The 11,582-nt window shown below is 43.3% G+C and overlaps 1 protein-coding gene across 1 annotated transcript in view; it reads right to left on the reverse strand.

Annotated features, from left to right (window-relative positions):
- The window catches only part of CLPX (caseinolytic mitochondrial matrix peptidase chaperone subunit X), a 44,313-nt gene extending 38,527 nt beyond the window's left edge, over positions 1-5,786 (reverse strand). Inside the window, exon 1 of the mRNA XM_021693701.1 lies at positions 5,497-5,786. Coding sequence (XP_021549376.1) covers positions 5,497-5,575 — 79 coding nt within the window. The 5' untranslated portion in view covers positions 5,576-5,786. The remainder of the gene's footprint in view (positions 1-5,496) is intronic.
- Between the last annotated feature and the right edge of the window lie 5,796 nt (positions 5,787-11,582).

Below are 11,582 nucleotides of genomic sequence, written 5' to 3' on the forward strand. Positions count from 1 at the left end.
TCCTTGAAGAGAGCACAAGCAATAATTTCTCTGACATCAGCCATAGCAACATTCTCTAGATATGTCTCCTGAGGCAAGAGAAATAAAAATGAACAGATACAAATCAAGACCCAAAAAATAAATAATCCAATTTAAAAAGGGGCAGAAGACATGAACAGAAATTTCTCCAAAGACATCCAGATGGCCAACAGACACATAAAAAATGCTAAATATAAGTCATCATCAGGGAAATCAAATCAAAACTATAATAAGAGATCACCTCACACCTGTCAAAATGGCAAAATCAAGAAACAAGTGTTAAAAGGAAACCTCTTACACTGTTGGTGAGAATACAAACTGGTACAGCCACTGTGGAAAACAATATGCAGTTTCCTCAAAAAATTAGAACTACCCTATGATCCAGTACGCACTACTACTGGGTATTTATTTACCCAAAAAATACAAAGACACTAATTCAAAGCGATATATGCACCCCTATGTTTATTGGAGCATTATTTACAATAACCATACTATGGAAGCAGCCCGTGTCCAACGATAGATGAATGGATAAAGAGGCTGACCTGAGCCGAAGGCTCATGCTTAAAAGACTAAGCCACCCAGATACCCCCTTAACAGCTTTTTAAACAACTACCATGATCTCAAAGTAGTGGAAATTATAAACAGTGCCTTGAGATATGAACAACTGTAATGTGATAAGAAAATATTTGTGATTTTGATTGGTGACAAATTCACAGATACTGCTAATACTACTGTGGGTTGTTGCCTCCATTCAAAATTGAAGGAAATGCTACATTTCAGTTAGTAATTAGTGAAAATAAAATTAACAGAACTTCTCAGGGCACCTGGGTGGCTCAGTTGTTAAGCATCTGCCTTCAGTTCAGGTCATGATCCCAGGGTCCTGGGATTGAGCCCCACATCGGACTCCCTGCTCAGCAGGGAGTCTGCTTCTCCCTCTCCCTCTGTCCGTCTCCCCAGCTTGAGCTCTCTCTCTTTCTGAAATAAATAAAAACCTTAAAATATAACTATAAACATGTTTCCAAAGAGGCTATTGGTTGGGGCGCCTGGGTGGCTCAGTCGGTTAAGTGTCTGCCTTTGGCTCAGGTCATGATCCCAGGGTCCTGGGATCGAGCCCCACATCAGGCTCCCTGCTCTGCGGGAAGCCTGCTTCTCCCTCTCCCACTCCCCCTGCTTGTGTTCCCTCTCTCGCTGTGTCTCTGTCAAATAAATAAAATCTTAAAAAAAAATTAACAGAACTTCTGAATTCTATCCCTTTGGACACACTGGAGGCCTACGAAACTCAGGTAAAGAACCCATAGAAAAGTCAAAAAGGGAAGTATTTCTGTAAAGTATATTTTGAAAGAATAGTTGGCAGCAACAAGAGAAGATGGTTAAAAGCTAAACCATTTACAAAACTTTTGTCATACAAATAAAACGTTCTGAGTTTTAGAGCAGCTGTTTTTAAAAAGAAATACTAGAATAAGGTACATTGACTATAGGTCTATTAAGAACTAGGAGAGGAAAAAAGAACTAGGAGAGTAATTTATTCAACTGTTAAATATTTGACTTCCTATATTCAACCCTAAACTAAGCATTCTCTAAAAAACAAATGATTCAGCTTAAAAGATAAACTGATCTTTATAAATTTTAGAAAGAGAATGAAAAGTTTTAAATTATTATCTTTTTGTACTGACAATATTTAATTGTATAATAACTAATGAAATGGCAAATCAAGTTAAATGCTTGCTTAAGGGGCACCTGGGTGGCTCAGTCGTTAAGCATCTGCCTTCAGCTCAGGTCATGATCCCAGGGTCCTGGGATTGAGCCCCACATCGGGCTTCCTGGTCAGCGGAAAGCCTGTTTCTCCCTCTGCCTCTCCCTCCCCCTCTGCTTGTGTTCCCTCTCTCGCTGTGTCTCTGTCAAATAAATAAATAAAATCTTTAAAATAAATAAAATAAATGCTTGCTTAACCACTTGGCCTCTAACCACTAATAAAAACTGAAAAAAAAATTCAACAAAAACAAATAATGCCAGCAACTTAGTAGATGCTTATTGCTTTTACTAGTTTCAAAATTTCATTTCATGCCCAAGTTATTATTTCCTGAATTCTGAATAATTTTTTAAAATATATATACATTTTTAGGGCGCCTGGGTGGCTCAGTTGGTTAAGCGACTGCCTTCAGCTCAGGTCATGATCCCAGGGTCCTGGGATCGAGTCCCGCATCGGGCTCTCTGCTCTGCAGGGAGCCTGCTTCTCCCTCTCCCACTCCCCCTGCTTGTGTTCCCTCTCTCGCTGTGTCTCTCTCTGTCAAATAAATAAATAAAATCTTTAAAAAAATAAAATAAATAAAATAAAATAAAATATATATACATTTTTAAAGATTTGAGAAAGAGAATGCACACGCGCTGGGCAGAGGGAGAGAGAGAATCTCAAGCAGACTCCCCACTGAGTGGGGAGCCCAACTTGGGTCTTGATTTCACTATTTCAAGAAAATGAACTGAGCCAAAACCAAGAGTCAGATGCTCAACCAACTGAGTCACCGAGGCGCCCCTGAATACTTCTGAATAAAGAACAATAACATCATCACTGCTATAATAGCTTTCCTCAAGTTTAAAAATGTTTGATGGGTTTTCACTAAGGCTAGTCTGCTGGTCTGAAAAGGAATATGCCAAGAAAATAGAAATGTTTATTAAGAAATAGTTTGCAGGGGTGCCTAGGTGGCTCATTCGGTTAAATGGCTGCCTTCGGCTCTGGTCTTGATCTCAGGGTCCAGGGGATGGAGCCCTGCTAGGTAGTGCTCCCTGCTCAGCGGGGAGTCTGCTGCTCCCTTTCCCTCTGCCCTTCCCCCTTGCTTGTGCAGGCTCTCCCTCCCTCTCTCTCTCAAGTAAATAAAATCTTAAAAAAAAAAAAAAGTTTGCAATTGCAGAAATAAAGATGCTCTATCATTTATTCACTTTGCCTTATTTAATTTGTATTGTATTTAACTAACAAAAGAGAGAGACTTAAAATCTAGCTAAAAACTGTTAAGGTAGGCACATTACACAACTAGCATGAAAATTATGGACGCCAACATGTTTGAGCATTTTACTTAACACCCTCATGAGGTGACACCCTTTCAGTGGACATGGACAGAAAGTAGCCAAAGATCAAGGGAGTTACATGTGACTCCACAATTCTCACAACCAAATTCAGACCAAGTACTGTCATTCAGAATTTTGTAAATGGAATCAAGCATTCCTAAATGTACATATTTAGCACATTAAAAATATATAAATATTTATACATATGTACAAAAAGTATATAGAGATTGAAAAGTATCAGCAATTTGGGTAGAAAAAATATTTAGTTTCTACTTTACTACAGGTTTCATATTCAAAGAGAACAGTAGGAAAAACACATTAAATTGGAGATACACATAGCCCACCAGGAAAACAGATCCAGTATCTAGCATGACAATTTACCAAATAATTTTTCAAAATACCATTTAAAAATTTTAAAAGTCTAACATAACAAATGGAAATAGAGAACAGCACTACACTTCAAGAGAGCTCTGAAATCTCTACTTTTACTTCATTGTATAATTTCATGGTGTAAGACTATTTTGATTAAATTTTTTGTTTACCTATATTATATTGCTAAAATTCTTAACTCTATGTTTATAAGAATAAAAAATGAGCTAAAGTTCAATTCTGATTTTTCTTTCTCTTTTGCCTCTCTTCCTCTTTTCAAGAATCCTAAATAAAAATAACCTTCTGGAGTGTTTTAAGTCCTTAAAGAAAATATCTCTATATTGCAAGATTAGTTTATACTTTGAGTTTCTACTATGGACAATAAACATTTTATGTTAATGAAGCCTTGTGAAAGTCTTAAATCAATGTGAAAACCATTTGCTGTTTCACTGTCATATAAAAATATTAAATTCTACAATGATAGGAGGTAACGTCCCATATTTTAAGCTTAATTTACAGCAGAAACAATGGTTCAGTATTTCTGAAAACTTCTGACAAACTTATAATAATAGATGATCATTATGTAAAGCCATTAAATTGTGTTGCTTCATCTAACGATAACATTCCATTTTTAAATCAGTGGTTGTTCTGAAAATAAAAAAGAATTACCACACACCTCCTATGATTCAATTTTATGGCACAACTGACTGGAACAGATGAAGAACTTTGTCAAAGAATCCTTCCCTGCCCAAAGAGAACAAAGACACACTTTACCCACTTCTACAAATGATACTGTTCTTTTTCTGCTTCAGTAGATTTTAAACCGGCAGATTGAGGACATGTTCACCACTCTCTCCAGCACCAAAACAGGGCCCAGTACATAGTAGATCCGCAAAAAAAGATGTCCATTAAATGAATTTAAATGTCCCGTTTAAGCGTTTTCAACTCAAATTCCTGGAATAAGGACATCTGCTTGTTCAGGTTTAACAATGTCTTGGAACTAAATTCACTCCTTTACTTTCCTGTATCACTTTACAGGTGCTTCTGCCCACATTACTTCATTTAATCTCTTTGTGAACTAAACTCGCAAAACACCTTTAGTAAATGGTAAGGGCATTTATAATTAACCTAAAATACAAGAAAAGGGGACTTATTTAACCAAGGATCGTAAGTTGACAAGCCAAAACAAAACGAATTTGTCTAAAAGTGATTATAACAGGATCTAACTTCTAGTCTGATATTCATAGATTTGGGGAAGAGGAAAATGGTTTCTTTTCCGGAATCTCTTGGCTGGGATGACACCCTTTCAGAGCTCCTGATAAACAGAAAGTAAAGGTAAACAAGCGCCACCCTTAAGAAACTATCTCGGACCGTCAAGTTGGGAAAACTGGCCGACTGCTGAGACATTTAAGTACTTCAAAAACAATTTCTGCGGGAATTTCCCCAATCACCCCGGCCGCTTCCCTGCGGGCCGCGAGGTTCTCCCGGCGCCGGGAGGATTGTGAGCCCTGCTTCTGTCCCGGCGTAAGCTGCCGCACAATGACAGTGACACGGTGGGTCTCGCGCGGCCTGCGTCCGGGACGGCCGGCTCGGCGCCCCGCGGCCCCGGGGGGCCCCCCAACAGTGGCAGCCCCTCACCCGAGCCCTTCCCGGAGCCGACAGGCCGAAAGGGAACCCGGCCGGGCTCCGGAGAAGCCACCGGCGGGGCGGGTGGCGGTACCCGGCGGACCTCCGAGTAGGGGACACTTTTTTAACGAAAGGAGCATTTTATGCCTCAGGGTTTCTGCTAAGTGGCCACATTCCGGCCCCAAAGTCAAGAGGCCTGAATGCTCGCGGGCGGGGGAGCACAAGGGATTTACTTCAAATTTGAGAACCAGCTGCCCCAGAGGCTGGCAGAGCCCCATCCCACGAGGAAAGAGGGGTGCCAGGCAAAACGCGGCGCGTCCCCTCACTCCCTCAGGGTGGGGCAGGCCTCTTGCCCTCCCCGGCATCCCCACCGCCGGCGATACACTCCCGGCTACTGGCTCAGGTGAGGGACTACTTCGTTACCTCTCTGCGCGGAGGCGAGCGAAGAGGTGATGAGCCGCGCGGCCGCCGCGCCGCAACTACAAGCGCCGCAGCCGGACATCTCCGCTGGGCCTACGCCGGGGCTTTGCCCCCTGCTGCCCTCCGGGTCTCAGCGGTGCGACTCCTAATCGCAGGGCGCGCTAACTTGGCCCCGGACCCTCCCGCCGACCCTAGGCTCAGTGCAGAGTTCACCCGCCTGGCAGCCAGGCCTTCGCGCTCTTCGTACCCGACTGCCGTCTACTCAGTAGACACTTAACCCCCCTCCCTCCCTCCCCCACCTCCTCCTCCTCCTCCTCTTCCCCCCCCACCTCCCCTCCGCCTACCGGGCCCGGGGAGCGTGCGCGCGCCTGCGTCCTAGGCCTAGGGAGGGGGCGTGAGCACGCGCTGCGTGTACATACGTGATACACCGACGAGCGGCGAGGGGAAGGGGGCGGTAACCTGGGCGCCAATGAGCACGCTACGGCAGGCGGCCACCCCCAATTGGGACAACTACAATTCCCGACATGCAATTCTTCCGGGAAAGTCCCTTTATCCTAGCATCGAAAAGTGTGCTACAGACGCTGAGAGATGCATGTCGGGAGCTGTAGTCCCAACCGGTCGCAGTCACTCCTGGCCTTTCTCGGTTGGTACCGGGGAAGGTCAAAGTGAGATTGGTGGCTTAGTCAGCCCCAGGACTCTTCAATATCCTTTGGCTGCTGCTAGATGCTTCAGATTGAATAAGTTCCTTCCTCTGGGGATTCCACATTTTATGTACCTTACCTTCTCCTTCTCTTTAGTATTTGGTATTTTTACCTAGTACCCGGAGCTACCGCTGTTGGGTGACAGCTCTCTTGTTCTTCCAAGCTAAGTAGTGATAACTCTTCCAGCTGTAGCTAGTCCTTGGGTGCTTTATGATTCTTTGTCGTTTCCCTTAAGGGTTTAACCTGACCACACCCTGGTAAATAGTTCTCTTACCCTTTTGGACGTCTGTCTGCCTGGCTGATTCCTCTCCAGACAGTTAAAGCAGGTCGACCAGCTGCACAAGTGGAGGATGGTGACAAATGAATCAGACTCTTTTCCCATCTTGGTTGGCACCAGCCTATTTACTTTGTAAGATTTTGATCAACTCCAAAGCCCAGGGAAATTGCCAGGTGAGCTTGGATGCCTTTAGTTCTGAGCTTAGGTGAAGGGCAGGAGGTGGGGGGCAAAGAGAAGAGGGGCAAGCCAGAGTCTAGCCCAATCACACAAGTTATTTAGTCCTCATCAGTCTTGGGTCAGAGAAATGTGGCATGAGAAAGGGCACTGGCCTTGGCCCAGGCCACAGGTGTTCTGTGTTTTTCTCTCTGATGGAACTGACTCCTGCTACTTCTTCAGCTTCAAGTGCAGAGAACAGAAGGGAGCCTAGGTATTCCTTAGCTGCCTCTATTAATAGAATTTTGGGAGAGGAGAGATTCTAAAGTTCCCTCACTCCAGTATTATCAAACTGTGTTCCTAGAATCCCTCAGAAACCATAGCTCTGTGATGGGAGTGAGGGGGTTAAAAGGGTGGCCCTCCCGTGTCTGCTCCTCCATGCCACTTCTCAGTCAGTCAGGGCGGCTGTGCTTTTATCTGTTTCATTTATTGGGGTTTTGTTGGAAAATAGAATTATTTTGCTTTAAAACAGTGTTCGAAAACCATTGATTCTAGTATAAAGCTCTTTTAGTAGTGAGCTAACCAAATCACATGGACCCTAATACCCAATTTAAATTCCTTTCATCCCACCTCACCTTCTATTTCAATTACATACAATTTCCTTCTTCTTATAGAAATAAAGAAGTTGCTCCTTTAAACCCAGAGGTTGCAAGCTGAATAAAAGCACAGTTGAGGTTCACCTGAAAGCTTCCTTTTCTCTGACTATTCTAGGAATTTGACTTCTCATTCAGTCAACAAATATTGAGGACCAATTACATGCCAGGCACTGAGGAAATAGCACTGAATTAAAAAAAAAAAAAGTTTCTCTTGGGGTGCCTGGGTGGCTCAGTTGTTAAGCGTCTGCCTTTGGCTCAGGTCGTGATCCCAGGGTCCTGGGATCGAGCCCCACATCGGGCTCCCTGCTCAGCGGGAAGCCTGCTTCTCCCTCTCCCACTCCCCCTGCTTGTGTTCCCTCTCTTGCTGTCTCTCTCTCTGTCAAATAAATAAATAAAATCTTTAAAAAAAAAAATGTTTCTCTCATGGAGCTTCTCTTCTAGTGGGGAAAGATAAGACAGACAGTAAACAAAACAAAAATATATGCCACTGGTATGACGACAGGAATATCCTTACATTGTTGTGTAATATATCCTTATATTATTCCCAGGATGATTAAGCATTTAATTTTATTTACAGATTGATGTTTTGTGTTTAGCCTGTATTGCGAGCTGGACTTTGAGCTCTTTGAATACAGGCATTTCATTATATACTTGGGCTGAATACACAGTAGAAAATCAGTAAGTACTTGACTAAATACTCATTTTCCAACAATGCTTTTGCTTGGCAGAAACCTGGGGTGGTGTCTTTAGAAAATCCTACATATAACCAGAGCAAATTATAATTCACAAAGAGGTGTTAATAGACACAAATTCTACAAATTTATCTACAAATTTATACAATGGTTAATCTAACTGATGAGTGTCCCAGAAGGAATTCCCAGGAGATGCCTGATTTGCAGAGTATAGACTTTGCCCTAGAGAGTACAAAACAAAGGGAGCCGTACACAACTCAGTTTAACTTTTTCTCAGGCATGTGAACAAGGGTCATGTGGTTTGGCATCAGACTGATGATGGTTTCATCACACAGGCAACATAAATTTGGTAGTTTCAGTGCATCATCCCACAACTATGCTCCATGGGACAGAATATACCTGGATTATTAGGATCAGCACCCAACAAACATGGATTGGGACAGTAACTTTGTGCTAGGTTCTTTAATGGTGTAAGTTTTTTTTTTTTTTTAAGATTTTATTTTATTTATTTGAGAGAGAGAGTGAGCGAGAGATCACAAGAGGGGGTAGGGTCAGAGGGAGAAGCAGACTCCCTGCGGAGTAGGGAGCCCAATGTGGCACTCGATCCCAGGTCCCGGGATCATGACCTGAGCTGAAGGCAGTTGCTTAACCAACTGATCCACCCAGGCTCCCGTTTTTTGTTTGTTTGTTTGTTTTTAAAAAGATTTTATTTATTTGTCAGAGAGAGAGAGCACAAGCAGGGGGAGCTGCAGGCAGAGGGAGAAGCAGGCTCCCTGCTGAACAAGGAGCCTGATGTGGGACTCGATCCCAGGACTCTGAGATCATGACCTGAGCTGAAGGCAGATGCTTAACTGGCTGAGCCACCCAGGTGTCCCTGGTGTAAGTCTTTTTTTTTTTTTTCCTGGTGTAAGTCTTATAGCGGTGTTCAAATTGGGGAACTTGTACGGTGAGGATATACCAAGACTTCCTGTTTGGTATTGGAGCCTTCCTGTTTGGTATTGACAACAGAGGGTTGTCAAGTTTAAATAAAATAACATCTGTTTGGGAATGAGTTCATATGTAAAGGATCATTCTTTAGGAACCACTTGGCTGTTTGACAAAGGAGCATGTTCCATTTTACAAGCGTAGGCTCCCCGACCTGAAATTCACAGGTTGGGACAGTGTTCTTGCTCCAAAGTGTGGCCTGGTAGCTAAGAGATGGAACAGAGGTTGCTGTCTGGGCAAAGAGCCAGGAGCCTTCGGAAGTACACTAAGACCTTCTCTCACTTGGCACTGCATGGATAACCTCTGGTCAGGTTGCTCTCGGGCCATTCCTTCAAGTTCTGGATTTGGAAGCACAGAGCCATTTGAGATTCTCCCTGTGATAAAATGGATCTTCTATCAGAAGGGTGATATCATCCTATGGTCATATCTTACCAGCTTTTTGGAACAAAAAATTTCCATATCACACCTACTTTCAACTCATTTCTGACAGGTTAATAATACTTAAAAAAGAAAGTCGGGACGCCTTGGGTGGCTCAGTTGGTTAAGCGGCTGCCTTCGGCTCATGTCATGATCCCAGGATCCTGGGATCGAGTCCCACATCGGGCTCCTTGCTCAGCAGGGAGCCTGCTTCTCCCTCTGCCTGCCTCTCCCCCTGCTTGTGTTCTGTCTCTCTCTCTGACAAATAAATAAATAAATAATCTTAAAAAAAAAAAAAAAGAAAGTGCAATTTTCCAGCTAAAATAGTTTCACTAGAGTAGCCGACTGCTTATCCTGAGTTATTTACCTTTTATGACTACATAGCTGAAAGCATATAATTTCTATGTCTCCATTTTGTGTAAAACTCTTTTTTTTTCCCCCCCTTTTATACTTGATTCCACCTGCCAGGATTGTGAACATTGTGAGTTACTAAGTGAAAAATATTTTCATAGGTTAGAGAGTCAGTGAGTCATCCAGTTTAGCACTGGATTTTTCAGATGAGGAAACAGGCCTTTAAAAAGTCGGGACTCGGGGCACCTGGGTGGCTCAGTCGTTAAGCGTCTGCCTTCGGCTCAGGTCATGATCCCAGGGTCCTGGGATCGAGCCCTGCATCGGGCTCCCTGCTCAGCCGGAAGCCTGCTTCTCCCTCTCCCACTCCCCCTGCTTGTGTTCCTTCTCTCAATGTCTCTCTTTGTCAAATTAATAAATAAAATCTTAAAAAAATAAATAAAAAGTCAGGACTCTACAAAGGTCACATAATGAGTCTGAAACAGAGAGAAAAACAGAGCCCAAGTCTCTTGATTTTAAAATCTGTGTTTCTCAGTTGTTGCTTTTTAAACCTTGGGCTCCCTTTGATAAACATCAAAGTCTCACCTTCTTCACCAGAGATTCAGGTATATCCTCTTAGAAAGCCATGATTCTGTTGGGAATCACTCTATCTTCTGAATAAAGACATTTCTTTTTCATGGCTGGGCACCAATCCTTCAGATTAGCAGACATTGATCCTTCCAGGCATGTAAAAGGAACTCAACATTTATATTTTTAAAAATAAGGACCGGGCGCCTGGGTGGCTCAGTTGGTTAAGCAACTGCCTTCAGCTCAGGTCATGGTCCTGGAGTCCCTGGATCGAGTCCCTGGATCGAGTCCCGCATCGGGCTCCCTGCTCGGCAGGGAGTCTTCTTGTCCCTCTGACCATCCCCCCTCTCATGTGGTTTCTCTCTCATTCTGTCTCAAATAAATAAAAATTTTTAAAAATCTTTAAAAAAAAAAATAAGGACCAAAAAGAAAAAAAAAAGGCGGGGGCTTATGTTTGTAGGTAGTGTGAGACTCAAAATAATACTAACATTGTATAGAATTTTACAAAGTGACTTCCCATCCACTTTCTCATCTGATTCATAGCAACACAGTGAGGTACCGTTATTATTTTCATTTTGGTCTTGGCAGCTGAAAAAATTAAGATATAGAGGGTTTCTAAGTGACTCGTCCAGGGTCACAGCAGAATCAGGACTCACACCCTAATCTCCACAACTGTTTTCATTACTTGCCTACCTTATCTGATAACATTTTAGGGGTCTGCAGAATCTCCATGCCCTACCCAGAAATATCTCACATCAGGGACTAAAAAACTGTCATTCCATGAGGGCAGTGATCCCCCATCCCTCTTCTTAAGAATGACCTACCTGGGTGTTTGTTAAAATTTATATAGGCCCCTCCCCTAAAGGTTTTGATAAAATAGTTTGGAGTAGGGCTCAGGAATCTATTTTTATTGCTAGACTCAGGAGATGCTAAGGCTTATTTGCAGAAATGAATAAGGTGCATTTGCCCTGTGGTGAGAGAAGCCTGTGCCTTATTTCTTAAGATCTCTTTGTTAGGCTTCCCCCCAATTGCCCCCATTTTCTCACTCAGGAGGTTGCTGCCTAGCCTTGGTATAGTAGGGAGACCAAGGGGTCTACAGGTTGGTGCTTACCATCCTCCTGGGCCTGCCTTTGGGGGCTGGTGGTGACCTCAGATAGCACAAGGCCCCCTTTATCCTTGATTAGAGGACAGTCCTCCATCCTGATGTTCAGGAAGATGGTCAGCAGATGGCACTAACTTACCACAGTTTCCCTCTTTGAATCTATGGGGGGGGGGGTGATGTTGGGGGGTGGTG

The sequence above is a fragment of the Neomonachus schauinslandi genome, chromosome 9 (assembly GCF_002201575.2).
Source record: "Neomonachus schauinslandi chromosome 9, ASM220157v2, whole genome shotgun sequence".
Classification (NCBI taxonomy): domain Eukaryota; kingdom Metazoa; phylum Chordata; class Mammalia; order Carnivora; family Phocidae; genus Neomonachus; species Neomonachus schauinslandi.